At 43.7% G+C, this 17,110-nt stretch overlaps 1 protein-coding gene and 1 non-coding gene across 2 annotated transcripts; both read right to left on the bottom strand.

The window, feature by feature from the left end:
* Window positions 1–3,127: 3,127 nt before the first annotated feature.
* Window positions 3,128–5,254, bottom strand: snai1b (snail family zinc finger 1b). Its single transcript, XM_061075355.1, has 3 exons — window positions 5,063–5,254; window positions 4,178–4,726; window positions 3,128–3,834 (listed from the first exon to the last, which is right to left on the bottom strand). The coding sequence occupies exons 1-3, from the start codon at window positions 5,142–5,144 to the stop codon at window positions 3,653–3,655; spliced, it is 813 nt and encodes a 270-aa protein (XP_060931338.1). The 5' UTR covers window positions 5,145–5,254; the 3' UTR covers window positions 3,128–3,652.
* A 9,234-nt stretch (window positions 5,255–14,488) lies between these two features.
* Window positions 14,489–14,560, bottom strand: trnaa-ugc (transfer RNA alanine (anticodon UGC)). The gene has a single exon. It is a non-coding gene; the product is annotated as a tRNA-Ala (tRNA).
* Window positions 14,561–17,110: the final 2,550 nt, after the last annotated feature.

Here is a 17,110-nt window from a genome sequence, read left to right as displayed (position 1 = left end):
ACACTGGGCTTGTGGTGCAGGTGTACACAGGAAGCTTTTGGTTGTTGGTCGCAGAAAGAGCCAGGCTACAAACAAATCATTGCTCATCTCCTACGCAGTTGCATCCTTGCAAAATGCAGAATGTAACTGCACAACAGCTGTCAGTAAAGACAACAGGGTCAGCGACGCTTGGAAGTGATTATTCGTGCTGCGTTCTACACTGGGAAGCTAATGTCGGTTGTTGTCTTCCGGAAAAGGGTCATGTGATAGGAGCCTGACGAATCAGACGACATGGTGAGCAGTTGCGGGTTTCTGCCCATCCAGATTAAAACACAGCCCGGAGTTTTCAAGGTAAAACCGGAGCCACCAGTGTCCATAAAACTAAAACATGAGTTTCCTCCACACATCTTTTCTCTACAGGCAGGAGAGAAAAAATCTCCTCCTGTAAAAAGATTAAGTGAGGAGACCTTTTTAATGTCTTTTTAAGGACAAATGCAGATGAGAGAGAATTCTCTGTTGGGGCCGAGTGCCAACCTCCAGCAGAGTGGAGACTCTTTGGACAGTAACATTGTGCAAGAGCACTGTAGCTTGTAAGAGGGTTTGAAACTTTAACCCAGTGACTTAACCGTCTTGGCTCGAATCTGATCCTCCAGTGACTCAGCTCTGCAAACGCCGCCAGCTCTGATTTCAGAAATACATCCAACGCTCCCTCTTGCCCGATGTGGACGACTGTGAACCCCTGGCTTTCCACACACTTCACAGACGCCCACACTCGTGCATCCGTGTACACACAAACAGCTGTAGCCGCACCCAGATGCTTTATATCAGCACTTTTTTGAAGGGGGGGCTGTGTTTAAACAAGACTGACAGGCCACTTCCTGTGTCCCAAACATTACCACAAACACACAGCGCTGGATTTTAGCTTTCGAAAACATTCGTCCTACGTACTGGAAAAGGTTTGTTTCACTGTTGGCTTACACACTGCTGCCTCGCAATACTCAAATCAAGAGAGTTTATGCAGTCCTGTAATCTTTTCTGTTGCACTCACACAACAGCTCCACGTATCCCTCTACTCAGAACAGTTGTTTACATCAAGGCTTATACTCTCTGTTTCCAAGATGACGGCACAATGTGACAAAATCCTAAACGTCCAGCTGCACGTTGTCAAACATCAGCTTTTTTGTACGCAAAACGAAATTCTTGGTCCATGGAGCTTCATCCAGAGCAATACCAATTTTATTGTTTTTAATTTATTACAGTGAGGCAACAGTGATCAGACGATTGACAATCTTTCTTGGTATTAGGTCAGAATAACATTATTTCTTATTGCAGGACAATCAAATCCTTGGTTGACTCGAAAGCAGACTGCGAGGACGTCAGAGCGGCCCTCTCTCTTCTTCTCTCAGAAGACAGTATAGTGTGTCTGTCACTAATGGCTCAAGAATGTCACATTAGTCAGGGGGGGGGGGCGCATGCATGACACAGCGGACATTAAAACACTTTGAGGAGCCCAATATGATATTACACACACACAAACACACACACACTAGCATACATTGAAAAGAAAGGTGACAGCGCCAGTGATCTCATTGCCTCAAAGCTACAGGGTGATCGACTGCCTCCTACACACTGCAAACCAGAAAAATGTCCCCCCAGCCAGATGTGGGAGTTCAATTTCAATAAAAACGCCCGAAACACACAAGGAATGACAGCCTGTTTAGCGAATTGTTTTTGCACCAATTTGTGGGGGCAGAGTTTAGATATCCCATCATCCAAGGATTGTTTGACATGTTATGCGTCCTCTCCAGCTCGTAACCCATCCAACCCTGTCGCCCCCTTCTCCGGGGGGCCCGACACAGGGTCCAGGGGGAGCTGAGACCCCTGTGGCTGAGCTTCTTCCCTGTGACTCACTGCCTGCGTGGGCGTGCAGCAGCGAAGACGCTCACCTGTCGCTTCCAATCGTCCCAGAGAGAAATAGTAAGACAATTGAAAAATTCCCCCTTTGATCGAGTTGAGGATATTCAATGAATAGGTGCGTGTTTGCATGCGAGTGAGTGTGTGTGTGTGTGTGTGTGTGTGGAAGCTTTCAGGTGCTGTTTACATTGGGGCAACCCAAGTCATGCAATCTGATCCCAAGCTTTTTGAGAGCCTCTTTAACCCCCTCTCCCCACCCAGACACACACACACACATGCATCCACCTCTCAACACTGGGAGCTATTGGAGGAAATGCGTTGTTACCTCACTAAGACTCGCTGGCGTCGGTGTGTGTGGGTCAGGAGGGCAGTGGGGAGATTGTAGACACATTGCTGCCATATGTGCAGCCTGGATGTTCCCTCTCAGCTGGGCCCGTGAGCACAGACTTCCTCCAAAAGTTCCTACAAGGTAACCGGAGTCCCGGCAGCAAGGAGCAGATGGCCGCACAGACTGAGAGGACCCGTGACTCTCTGGTTTATTGTTTTTTGGTCTCGCCCGGCCGATTCTATGGTTTGGAGTGTGTCAGTTGGATTCCCACACTCAGCCAATATGACTCTGACCTTTCTTACCCTGCTTCATCCTCCTCTTTATGCTTTCAAATTAATTTACCTCCCTGTCTGCCACCTATAGTCACCGTGGAAAACCCCCATAAGTGTATATTCTCCTTGTGGGCCTGCATGTTGTGTGCCGACAGCCCGGCAGGTGTGTGCAGGTGTTCCCCTCATCACTCAGCATCCAACGCACACACACACTCAGCTCCATCATCCCATTCAGACACTGTCATGTCTGTCCTGATGAACTCATTAAGAGTTGTGAGTCAATACAATGACTGTTGAAATACTAATTCACATTCGAGCACAGAAGAAGTGGGTCAACAGCAGTTTAAAAAAAACAAAGCTTTTATTTACAGGCGGCTGAAAAATACACAACCTTAAAAAAGGCACAGAGTTCCCATATGAATTTCATGTTCACCAAATAGTTTATAAAAAAAAAAACGTAGGTCAACATCCTCCCCCCAAAAAAGTGTTAATAAAGGACAATATTGGTGAAGGCAGGTTGCAGGAGTTGTTTTTTTTTGGTCAAGCTTAAGTGGCCCTTTCATGTCCAATGACACGACGAGTCCATGTGGAAAGTGTTTGTGGCGGGCGGGGGGGGGGGGGGTCACCTGTCGTCGAGGTCACAGCTAACACGTCTCTCAGCGCCCTGCCTCCACAGTGCACCATACACAGACAGCTGTCCCAACACACACACTTGCTCATTTCCACACACATGCCATGTATGTATAGTATGGTGAGGAATGACATCCCCGCGTCCACCACAGACACACACACACAAACACGCCCAAGCAGCTGCACCATGGCCACAGTCCCGGACCGGCCGGCACCAATGGAGTTTCCTGGGAATTAACTGCATGTCCAGCTGCCCTCAAATCACACACACACACAAACAAAGTTGACAGGACGCGGCAGAAATGTGTTGCGGATCAACCAATATGAAAATCCTGGAAAAAGAGATATACCTACAGAGTCAAGACATTTTAAAAAGGCACTTAGTGGTATAAAAGCAACATTTTCTTGTCATGGCTTTGAAATGAGCTGGCATCAGCTTCCCGGCTGTGGGTGTATTGGCACTTATCGAGGCGGGGGGGGAGTCGAACAGCTTCGACTGGCTTAAGGGAGCAGTCCAGGGAATGTGAGTCTATGAGGCAGGGCAGCATCGAGAGAGATTGTGTTTGTGCAGCAGCGACATGCGGCTGAAGGTCCTGGAGCAGGAGCCGCACTGGTACTTCTTCACCTCAGAGTGGGTCTGCAGGTGGGCGCGCAGGTTGGAGCGATCTGCAAAAGCCCGGTTACAGTGCTGACAAGCGAAGGGACGTTCACCTGGTTGGAAGAAGAGGGTTGGGAAAAACAAACTGTGAGCTTCAGGAAGACACTTGATTAACAGACCAAAAGGATTGTCCCTCTGGTCATTGTCTTTCAAATGATCTACAGATAACCAACAAAAGAGCAGGATCACTGCCCTAATTTACTTAATGCAGATTGCCTCCTTTTTTCATGCAGAGCCACTGTGAGGCTGAGATTAGATTATGCTGTGCTGAGCAAAAACATTTGCTCACACATCAGGAGACATCAATAAATATCAATGAGCACAAGGTACATTACATTTCCAAGCCAATAGACCCTAAGAAATCAATGCTGTGGCCCAATATGAGAGGTTGCATACCTGTGTGTGTGCGGATGTGTCCTCTGAGGAGCCAGGGTCTGGAAAAGGCCTTGCCGCAGGTGGGGCACACGCACGGCAGAGTGTGTGAGCGGATGTGCATCTTCAGGGCTCCCAGGCTGTTGTACTCCTTGGGGCAGTGTTTGCAGTGGAAGGCCGGGCGTGTCGAATCCTCGGTGGGCAGAGCCGGCTTCTGGTGCAGTGGGGCGCAGTGGGACGGCTGTTTGTGGGACGTCTGATGGTGGGACAGTGCAGAGAGGCTGGAGTAGCTCTTGCTGCAGTGCAGGCAGTAGTAGATGGACTGGATGACATCCGGACTAGGGGGGTCTGAACTGCGCCCACCGTCCTCCTCTTCCTCACCACTGCTGCTGGAGGGCGAGCTGCTGAGGTCCAGAGGTCCCAGGGGTGACGAAGGCAGAGACACAAGGGTGACCGGGGAGACAGGTGCAGGCAGCAGGTCCATGTAGAACGGGTTGCTGGGATAGCAGGTCAGGGCTGAGCTGTTGTTCTGCGTTGGAAGTTCAGCCCGGGGAAAGCTCTCTGGGACAAAAGCTGCAGGCAACACACAGAGGAAAGGAAATCAGGTGGGGTTTTACTCAATTTGACAAGATAATCGAATTAAGCACAAACTTGTTTTCACTCTCAGTGTTTGGTTACAGCCTGCATTCAACACAGGCCTGAATGCCAACCTGGTTTTTCCCTCAGCAAATTCTCCAGGTGACTACAAACACTCTGCAGCTTTGCACCCAGGAAGCAGCATGCAAGTCAACAGTGTCTTATCAGCCACATGGTCTGTTTGGAGTCCTGACCTGAGCCCATGACTGATTTACTCTAAACTTCTAACCTAACAACAGATGCATCAAACTGAGTCCCTGAGGGAATTCTTACCGGTTTGACTCTCCAGCTGACTCTCCCTGTGGTAAGGCTTCTTGCTGGAAAAATACTTCTTCACAAGGAATGACCGAGGCATGTTGAGATATGGTTTCTCCGATTTATCTCTAAAACAAAAAGTGACAATTCCCACGCCGGAGTGCGCTCGGGTGCAGGGATGTGGATCTGTTCCTCTGGCTGCGGTCGGACGGGTTGGACGCTCGGAAGAGATCTGCGGGACCTCTGGCAAGCCTGGATGTGTCTCGATGAGGGAAAGGCGAAGTTGCCTCCTCATATAGTAGGAGAGAGGGGAGAAGCAGCGGGGTGGGTGGGCAGGTCTCCGCCCAAAGACACACCCCGTGCGTCATGGCGCCACCAGCACCATTCACCACAGGTGCCCGATGTGCCAAAAGCTGCAGCAAGGCGCAAATCTAATCGAGCGTTTCACGGTTCTATTGAACGTTTTTTCACCTGCAGGCAGACAAGTATCAGTATTAAATGTGAGCATTTCAATTTCAAACACCTGAACCTTGGGAAAATGGGAACGTTCGAGTTTTTCTTAGTGGAAAACAATCAGATCAACGAATATATAGTTTTCTTATTCCCCAGACTTTCTCCATTCATTAAAGTGAGCCATGGTCATAACTATCTGAGGCTACAGCGACCTCTGTCGGTTCATGCTGTAAATTTACTACGAGCTGCTAAATTGTTTCATCTGTACACGCGAATAAAACGAAAAGAAAATTATGGAATCTGTGGAATCTGTGAAAACCGAAGCTTTCATCAAAAATGCGCTTAAATTCAACCTCAGTTAAATTGCTCTATGTGGATTTTAAAGGACAGTGTCTGAACATGATCACACTTTTTCTCCACCTGTTTGCAGTTGTGACACTGAAACTCTTTCTCCTCCACACAGACACACAGACGTTTTATTGATGCCTGTGCCTCCTTGTGCGCCTGTTGCTCGGGGCTTTTACGCACCCCGGTGAGAGGGGGAGATGAGACATTTCTGAGAAGGTACAAGAGACAAACGCTCTGTTCTCGCTGCTCCTCTCAATTCCAACACAGTTCATCCAGACCCGCATCTCCCTCTGTCTCTCTGCGGGGAATGAGCCCGTTCGGATAAAAGAGGAGCTGTTGTCCTCCTGCTCGCTCACAGCACGATCCGGGGCCAAATTAACCGAGCTGTCAGGAGCCTTATGATGATGTAAAGCCAAACAGAGTTCCATTCAGTCCTGTGCCTTCTTTAACTGGCATGAAAACCACCGACAAGGGATAAATGCCCCTAGAGGAAACGTTTGTCACACCATCTATCATCCTTCTCTTGATAATTAAGTGCCTAATTCAATTTGCGTAATTTTACGCCGGCCAAAATGAAGCTCGTACCCCTGATATCTTCCAAAATAAGACGAGTAAGGGTTAATAGAATATAGGTCTAACGAGATTTAAAACTTTTCACATTCTTCAAGCTCTGTTCTGTAAATACAAAGAAAAGAAAATTCTTACTGTCGACACCATTCATCGCCATATTCTACTTATTTCACAGCGTATTTTATTGTAAATGTAACGATTGTTTGCATTTTAATCCCCAACTTTCATGTAAATAAAAAAAAAAGCATGGAATTCATGACTTGTGCACATATTTTACGCATGGCTTGTACACCCTGTGTTTATATTTTACGCACGGAATGCACGACCGACCTGTGGACATATTTTACGCACGGATTGCATGACTTGTGTATTTGATTTTATCACAACGCTATGATATGGATATGGGGTCTTCCTCCTTGATTTTTTTTTTGTTTTGTTTTTGCAGATGCACACAACCCGTGAGTGTGAACATCAGGTGGAGGCTATCTGACGGGAGTGTCACGGTCCTGTTTAGCATTGCAAAGAGTCTAGAATTGCATGGTGAGTGGTGGTGCTGGAGGTGCTGGGTGGGTGATGGGGGTGTATGCACCTGTCTAAAGGCGCCATTGTCGCGGCATGCCCAAAAGTTCACACGTCGTTAGGGCGATTGTTGACACCGACGCCACGTAGACTGGAGGTCAGGAGGGCAGCGCAGCAGTAAAAACAAGAAGCAGAGACACACGTGAAAGTCATCTGAGCTGCTGCTGCGGGCTCTGACTGTGCAAACGGGGTTTGGTGGTGGTTTGCACACCGAGGTATGATCTGGGTTTAAGTGTGTGTCTTTGTCACCTCCACCAATACTTAAAATGAAGACAAATTGAGCATCCACCATCCTTCAACATGTGCAGGAGGCCATGAGAGGGGAAACAGCTGATTTCAAACAGTTTCATCCTCTGTGGAGATCACCTCAGCTTGTCTGTGACTGCAGACAATTTGTGTTACAACAGGGAGTTGACCTTCTGACACACAGATGTTCTTTTCCTCTCCTGCCTCAGGGACCATGAACCAGCCGGTGTTCACACACTGCTGCTGAGACCTCTTCAAACTAAATTAAAAAGTATGAGAAACATTCAAGAAGGATTTACTGATCAAGTTCCAACAGTTGAAGTTGGATGCAAACTTTCCGGCCAAAAGGAATGTGTATATTGATAAATTACACCGTTTTTTGTATTGTAGTGTGTGTTTATAAATTGTGATATAGATATAGAGTTTATACAGTTTAATATGACAAATAGAGATATGAATTGGGATGCATTTATTCCATATTTTGTGTGGCATTTTAATGTACTGTATTCATTTATGTATATATATTTATTGAATACCATTCTTATTATCAGTTTGATTTACATAACTTAATGGCATCATATTGTAATTTTCCCCTCATAGATGCCAGGAGAACAGGAAAACAAACCAGACATATGTATTCTCACACTGTATATACTGTATTTTGATCTTGAATCTTGAATTTTGTTTAAACTGATTTAAAATTTCCTTGCATTTATAAGTATTACATCAAAAGGTGATTGAATCGTCCACAAAATACAACAATCCCAAAAGATCTTACATATGTCAATCACAATTAAGTGAAACTAACGAAAATATTTTATTTATTTCCAATTTACAATTGAAACCCAGCCTCAAGTGAATCCAACATTATGAACGAGCCGCTGGTGCATCGATCAAATCACCTTCTTTAAAACATATTATCTGTTTTCTTTTCTCCAGCAGCACGATTTGGATGCCACAAATGAAAATAAAGAGGAGAGTCAAGTCATTAATGTAACCCTCATGGAATTTATCATTTCCCTCATTACTTGAATATAAGAATGTATTTTTTCATATCTTATTCAGTCGATTGTATACATTTCATCACTTGGATTTATGTTGCATCCTGTCTGAGCTGATGGGTGGTGGCCGTGTTGCCCCCCAGTCACCGCGTGTTTGAAAAGAAGCCAACTCCCTGACTTACGCCTATTACCATTGTACAAGTGGTGGGTTTTTTGGCTCAAGCACAGAGCTGTGGTTTAAATTAACAATTTACATTTTAAAAGCCCATCACTGGTGCACTATGAACAATCAGGTGCATTGTTACCTTTTAGCTCATTCAGACGACAGGTAACGGCCACTTGAGCACATTTACATTAGAAGTGTATGCAGGTTGTTTTCCAGACTGATCCTAAGGCCCAAATCAGGTCAAGTTTTCTTTGTACTTGTGTTGATTCAGAGGATTCAGCAGATTTCCCAAGATGCTTTGAGTCGAATCTGAAAGGAAACGAACGAGTCTGTGATTCACAGCTTCTTTCACTGCCAGTGAGGCCAGTTCACTGTCCACTCAGGTTAGGGAGGTTCCTGTGCTCAGTGATCAACTCTCTGCCTTTGTTCATCTATCACACGTGTCTAGTGTTATGCCACATGATTTTGTCTTCACACACTAAACAAGCTTCTGAAGATATGAGTAACTATTGTTTATCATGTGCATACAATGCTGGATATTACTTATCCACTTCATGTTTGTGTGTGTGTGTGTGTGTGTGTGTGTGTGTGTGTGTGTGTGTGTGTGTGTGTGTGTGTGTGTGTGTGTGTGTGTGTGTGTGTGTGTGTGTGTGTGTGTGCGTGTGTGTGTGTGTTGCCCTGCAGTTCAGAGGTCCATAAGCCCAGCAGGAGGAAGATAAGATTACCCTTGAAGAATGCAGAGCATGGACACACACTCCCACACACACACACACACACACATATGGTCTGTACACACTCTCTGTTCAGTTTTCTCCATTAGACACAAAACAGTCACATGTTTAAGGGAAGATCCATCAAGGACACTCTGAGTCTCTCTCACTGATCCTGACGCTAACTTGTTGTGTCTCTGGAACGTACTCTTCGCCCTATGACGTCATCAACAGGGCAAATGGCAGATTGTTTACATTACACATGAAGCGGCCTGCAGCATCTCCTGCAGACTGGAGCTCTGTGTCTCACTGGCCCCAAAGCTGCTCAGCCCTTAGTTCTCCCATACTGGTGCTAATTTATAAACATTATAAAATCTATTTGACCCAGAGGTGAGTTTTAAGTACATCTAGTCAAGTACTGTGTTTGAGTACAATTTTGACTCTGGTAGGAGTAGTAGAGGAAATACACAGATCCTTTACTTCACATTTTAAAATGCACCACCAAACCTGTGGGACACTCAGGCCTTGGTAGCACAACCTTTGGTGATAAGTAAAATGAGCAACTTCACCCAGTTAAACTACTGAATGAAGTAAAATTTCTACAGGGAAAATATTATTTGAGGTAAAATACATAAGTATTATCAGCTATATAAGCAGGGAAAACTGACTGTGTTATATAATCCAGTAATGAATAAACAAACCTTGTATACTGGCCTACAGACATGGATATTAACCAAACATGGGTAATGTGTGTGTGTCTCTGCTCCAACCTTATCTGGACGGCAGACAGTCGCAGACCTTTCCTGTGATATGTGAGGCCATTAAAAGTCATCCAACAGTCAGCAGTTTACTTTCTGAGGGAAACTGATGATCTTGGAAGAACCAGATGAAGAGATTGAAACTTCCCAGAGTCAAGAGTTGCGAGTTCTCAGTTGCTTTCCAAAGGTTTGGAACAAACTCCCATCACACATCAGATGATCTACTTCTGTTCATAGTTTTAAGAAACAACTCAAGACATATTTCTATCATCTTTAATATATTTTATCTTTTTTTAAACACCAATTGTCTTTTTTTTATTATTACTAATTTGTATACATTATGCTAGATTTATGCTTTTGTCTTTGTTTTTTTTGCTAATACATTACATCAAAAAAGTTGACTCTTTCTTCTTTCTTATCTTTATTGAATGTCTGTATTTTTGGTTTGCACCGCTAAGTGTCAGTCTTGTCTTCACCGTCTCTGCATCTGATCTCTAGTGATGCGCTGGTGTCTGAAAGTTCTCTGGACATTACTAAATGCTCTGTTATACTGACCTCTAGTGGATACTTTCTGTAACTGCATGCTCAAATAATACAGGCAAATACAAGCCTCCTACTTTTCTATTAGCAAATCATACCACAATGATGTTAATGTAGTACATATATATATATAACACTAATAACTATTATTGTTGTTAATGATAAGTTCTCATGTGTTCTGATTGGATTCCTCAACAACACTTTTCAGGGATAAACAACAAACAAACAATTGGAAATTGAGATAGAGTAAGACCTCTTTTCTGACAAATCATACAGGATCTCTACTAATGTTTCTGTCCTTTTGAGTTCAGCCTATCCTCCATCAGTGAATCACCCTCCCAAACAAACCCACAGAAGATCACTGATGAGGAAGTCCAGTGAGATGCTGTGGCTGTGCTGGACTCACCTCCAGCACCAGGCCTCATGTCTTCATGTTCACAGCCTGAGATCCAGCGTTTGTCTGGAGACAGAGCTGCAGGTGCAGCTGCAGGAACAGATGCTCTGTGACACACTCCTCTGCAGAGGGAGTTCGCCATCATGAGCTTTACTCTCCATATTCAAAGGTAGAGAGGCAGGATCAGTTGTCTCACTGTGGCACAGAATTGCATTGTTTGTCTTAGTTTAAATGATCCTTTGACCTATCTGCAAAGGTCATTCCAGGTCAAGACATCCTCTGTTGATATACCGAAGGACTGTTCCAACACGGTCCACACGAGGGTGCTCAAAGAACAACAATGAGGTGTCTCCAGGTCAGCAGTTAATTCAGAGGTTAGATCCATTATTCACCAAACAACATGTTACTGCAGGTACAGAGTTCCGATTCAAGGAGAGGTTGTTAGCAACACTCCGCAGCTACATAGTTTTATAATGGATGATATGTGACTCAACCTGGTAATACAACACAAACAGGTGTTACCTCATAGAGACATCCTGAGCTCAATGATAGAGACTAGACACTGAGGAATGTGTGTGTGTGTGCGTGCGTGTATGTGTCTGCTATTAGTGTGTGTGTTTGTGTGTGTGTGTGTGGGTGTGTGTGTGTGTGTGTGTGTGTGTGTGTGTTTGTGAACCGACACAGGGTTGACACAGGCGTGTTTCCTGTTTTGTCTCATGACTAAGCAGCAAAACCCTCAGGTTGGACCAAACAGTATTTTCAGTAATGATGTGTGACAGCGAAGAATCTGAGTCAGCAACAGGCGAAACGTACCAGACCTGTTTTCATGATCTTTATTTGTTTTATGGACATTTTATTTCCTAACACGTGCCTCAACAAGCTGTTTTGACATATGTATCAGATTTGACATCTGATATTTACAATGTAGGACCTTTCAGTTCGGACTAAGATTGACCTCTCTCTCTCTCTGCTGTTGTTATTAATAACATCATCTCATCTATTAGTAGGCCTATTATTAACGTCCATTCAGAGTGCTTAAATACAACTCTAATTGTTCTCCCTTTCTCTTCTCCCCCTCTTCCTCTCTCTCTGCTCTTCTCTTTCCCTTTGCCACACTCACCTTCCCCCAGCTCACCCATTTCTCTTCTTGCACACCAACCTGTCACGGCAGGTGGCCGCCCACACTGGGTCGGGCTCTGTTGGAGGTTTTCTTTTCACAGTGCTTGCTCATTGTAGGAGCTGTTGGGTTTCTCTGTAATAATCAACCTTAATGTGGAAAGTCCCTTGAGATGTTATGTTTCGTGGTGATTTGGCGCCATACAAATCAAATTGAACCTTGGAACCTCGGCAGACATAAATGTGATTTTCTGAATATGCTCGTTTCTTGACTACTACTGTAAAAACAATAGTTGGGATAAGATAGGACTGGCTAATGTTTCTCATAATTTTCCACCTTCAGGAATGTTGACTACGGGATTGGATATGTGTCATGTCAGTAAAAGTGTTTCTTTCAGGTCACACTGTACAGTCGTGTATGTGGGTTAAGCAGTTATGGGCACCTGAATAGTCCATGTGAAGGTTAGACTCAGAGTGGTCTTGTTTCATGGCAGATAGTGTGTCCTCCCAGCTGGAGAGCTGTCCTAGACTAACTTGCTAAAAGAAGATGACATTAATACAGCCATATTTCTTTTTAGATTGGGGTCAACCTGAGTGTGTGTGGAGGCATAGGATCAGCACTTTGACTGTATACTGTGGCACTCGATGATGAACACAAAGCCACCACCAACCACTGATTTGTCATAATTTGTAAAGATATTTAGTTTAACTTAAATCCTCCAGTTTGTAGTACATGTCAAACATACACGCCACAATAAAACACATATCAAGTTGAAAATATACATACAATACATACATGTTTTACTATAAAATTAATAAATAGTGGCGATACAGTGTTGTTTCTTTGTCTCTGGAAATCTACACACACAAACACATACACTTTAAATCATACAAAGATATAAATAAATGCATGAAAATATTCCAGTAAGATTACATATTGTTTACCTATACATCATATACACACATACAGGAATTTGCTTATTTTTTCTCATTCCCATACCACTCACATATTTCTTTTAAAAAATCTACATATTTTATTATAATTGTATAGTACACAGGTAATGTATATTTCTCATAAATACATTTAGCTGCTGTCAGCAAAGCCAACTTCATTGGGCTAAATCAGGGTTCTCAAACTTTTGCAAGCTGGGCCCCCCCAAAGCTGGTTAGGGGTAGTTGGGGCCCCCCCGCTGCCGCCCGCCCGCCACCGCCGCCCTCAACTAAACCACCATATATAGATAGATAGCATATTGTTATTGATAGGCCCATACAGACAATTATTATTACAATTTTATCACTAGGCATTTCTGATATTCTGCTTGATACAGTGTCATTTGACATAGGTATTGCAAGTTTAGCAGCTGCACTCTCCTATCATTATTCTACACATGTCTTGCACGGCCAGCAAAATCAGTGTTTCAGCAATTGTATGGGGTTTGCCAAGCTTAGCAATTCTATGAGCAACTACATACAATGCCTCCAGACACAGCTTGGAGACAGTGCTATGCTTGGAGTTGGTGGCTTGTTGTTGCTGGAGGCCATCACGTTTACGTTTAAAGAAGTCCACAGGCTTCTCTTTCAAGTCCGGGTGTTTGGTGTCGAGGTGCCTTTTTAATTTGAACGGCTTCATGCTGTCATTGGCCAGCACCTTGGCACACAAAACACACTGAGGACGTTTCTCAGTTGTGCTAGTGACGGTGAAACCAAACTGCAAATGGCTCTCGTCATATTTGCGAAGCTTTGGCTTCTTCGCAACTGGTGCATCAGTTGCCTTACTTTTACGAATCTTGTCCATAGAACAGTGTGTGTGAAGTTAATAAAGTTTCAATTGCAACGTCGTGGTCTTCTGAGTGTGTTTGTATGTGCGGCTGTGAGCTACTTGCACATGAATAATGAATAAGGCTGTGCTAGGCAATGGTTCCTAACAAAACGAACAGTACACAATGTAGACAGGGACAGCACAGAATAGTATTCAAGAGCTGGTGTTTTATTTGTTGCAACACAGTGGATGATTGAAAATGTAAAGGTAGGTGTTAAGGAGAAAAGGGCTGGCTGCATTTGGAAGAAGTTAGCTAGCTAGAAGGCTAGCTCTTGGGGCAACGAGCTTTCTAAAAAGACTGTGGAGCAAATTACTCTTTAGATTAGGCTACGACTGGGCCTACTGCATGTGAAGAAAGGCATTACTAAGCAAGGAGTGAGTCTTTAAAAATACTGTTTATAAAGCAATGAATAAAAATATATATATATAATTTTTTTTTTCTCCGTCTGTGATATCGCGCCCCCCCCTGGAGAGTGTTCACGCCCCCCACTTGAGAACCTGGGCTTAATTAAACAAAGCAAAACACATTTAATCAGACTGTTACATAAAACAAATGTAGATGTAAAAACAAATGATGAATTGGTGAAACACTCGACAGATCACAAGCTGGTAGGACACTTATTCATTTGAAGATTTAACGTCACAGTTTATATTAATAAATATCTCCGTGAGACGCGTTTTTACGATAATGTCAGATTTCTCCCTGTAAAGAAAACAGCTCCCGGGAGCGGAAAAAGAAAGATTTGGAGATGCCGGGGATTGAACCCGGGGCCTCATACATGCAAAGCATGCGCTCTACCACTGAGCTACATCCCCTTCCGTGTCCAAAGAGCTGACGGGATCCTATTTAAAGACGCAGTGATCTTACGGGGACGTCACAACTGTAAAAGGAGACACGGTTGTTAGGCTGGATATGTTTGCTCTGCGGCCAAGTTCTGTACTTCGTGTCACAAACTTTAGACTGGTTTTCAACCTTGACCTGGCTCCACGCACCATGTTTCGATCAGTGCGAGTGTTTGGATTTTAAAAGCACGCTGAGCTGCTACAGATGTTTCTAAAGCCGGTTCCTCAACACAACAGCTGTGTGGAAACAGGTTGGAAAGACTGGAGAGGAAAGTTGCTGAGTTTCCTCTGGTGTGATCTTCGCTCTGTGTTATTTTTAGCCTCCAGGTCATGTTTGGGTTTCAGTCAGAGGAGACATCCGAGCAAGGGGCCTCCTCTTCCTGCCACGCTGGAGGGAAGGAGACAGCACATTATTGGGGATGAGGAGAAATGCATCACTGTGTTTCATCTGGGACCCTGAGAAGGAATAATACATGTCCTCACCAAAGACGCACATGCCTCAGAACACACACTGATCAACTCCGTCGGACACAAGCAGCTGCAACTCACTGCTTTCTCCATAATCCTTAGGGGAATTTAAAATAGCCCCCTTGTTAAGTTTCATAATATCCTCCAGGGGAGCGTGAACGAGGGCCTGTCGTGCCCCCTCTGGAGAGCACAGCCTGTCCCCACTCATATCTGTGTTTATCAGCACACGCTTGCCAAGGACACACTTACAGGCCCTGTTTGCTTTAGCCTTGTAGGGACAGAGCCATGGGATGGACATTTGACACAAAGCCTTCAGGAGGGCTGCAGGGGAGACAAGGAAAGGAAGGAAGGAAAGGAGTGACAGTGTCTGCTGGATGTAAACAAACGGGCCTGTAGAGTTATCTCACAGGACGATGGGGGGTGGGAGTGTTGTGTAAATTTGAATCAGTGACACCATGTTGCCTCTGTGTTGTGCTGAGTAATGACTAGTAACATGTGTGGTGGTGGATGGGTTATATAAGGACTGTATGGGGCTTTGGAAGGCAGCCAGTGTGGACTGTAAGCAACATGAGATGCAGAAGGTGATAAACGAAGGCCACAGGCCTCCAGACATTACAGTGGATAGGATCACAAGGGAATACCCACTGGGTAAATAAGATCTTAAATAACACCTTGCCCCAGATGGAGCCATAACTTTACAAGTAGTGGTTCAGGCTGCGTGCCATTCAATTCACCACAATAAGAACCAAAGGAAAGCAGCCAATCAATGAATTTGAAAATCTAAAGCAGATCAATTTGTGTCATTATTGCCCAAATATTGATTATCAAACCATTTAAGGAAATTATTTATTAGATTTATCAATGAATTAACTCCATTCTATTTATAAACTTAAATTGTCTTGTATGTAAAATCCATGAAATTCATTATTTGTAATTAAATGAGCTATACAAAATCAAATATTTATTCATTACAATGTAGTGAACTATAAAGTAACCGCAATTAGATACTCAAGTGAAATACAAATTGCTCACACTTGTACAGCACAAGTTCAGTTATGTACTTAGGTAATTGTAATTCATCAATCACTGTCACACACACACACAATGCACAGACACACACACAATGCACATAGACACTTTTGGCGCAGACATTAAAGGGTTGCAGCAGTTAAGAATTATATTTGGCAGCAGCAGCATAAGGCTTTCTACAAAGGCTTTTTCACCTACGATCTACATGAGTCTTTTTATTTCCTGTGTTCATGTCCTGCCGCTGTCTTGTACAACACAGCTGACATCAAAGGGTGGATTTCGACTTTGATGTGGATGCAGATGGAGATCCCTTCACCCGTGTTAGTTTGACATTTGGGGAAATACTATTATTCACATTATGGCTTGTAGATTAGATGAGAAGAGATTACCACAACTATTCAAGGGCTTACCACTACATTCTATCTTTGTCTAGTACTTTGGTTTAGGACCAAACACCTGCAAAAGCCCTTGACAGTATTTATCACGCTAGCAAGCAAGTGTTAGGATGGAACATGTTAGACTATGGACAACGTGGTAAACATTAGCTTCATTGGAAGTTAATGTTGTTTGAATTGCAAAAGTGGAATTAACACAAGGCCTGTAATTAAGTGACAATTGGACATTCTTGAACTGCAGAGTTTACATTTTTTAAAACTCAACACCTGTACCTCTTCATTTCTGAAATGTTTCACTTTCATATCAGGGCATTCATTTTTCTGCCAGTTATTTTACAACGCACACAAAATATATTTATAATATATTAAGCTTTTTTAGACGTAAACTCCCAACACTATATGCCAGCTAAAAGCACTGACAGAAAATGTATTGGTATCTATTTTGATAATAATTTCAATAATAATTCAAGGGGTTGTGATATCCTGCTTTGCTGTTTCCCCATTTTATTTCCCTGCTTAGTTTATCAGTACATGTATTTAATTTAGTGATATAAACGTGGTATCGATAGCACTCTGCAAAGTTATTCCTCTAAAATGTCAGTCGAATGCACAGAGATCTGCCACTTGAACA

This window comes from Limanda limanda, chromosome 7, assembly GCF_963576545.1.
Source record: "Limanda limanda chromosome 7, fLimLim1.1, whole genome shotgun sequence".
Classification (NCBI taxonomy): Eukaryota; Metazoa; Chordata; class Actinopteri; order Pleuronectiformes; family Pleuronectidae; genus Limanda; species Limanda limanda.
This window is presented reverse-complemented; position numbering and strand designations above follow the sequence as displayed.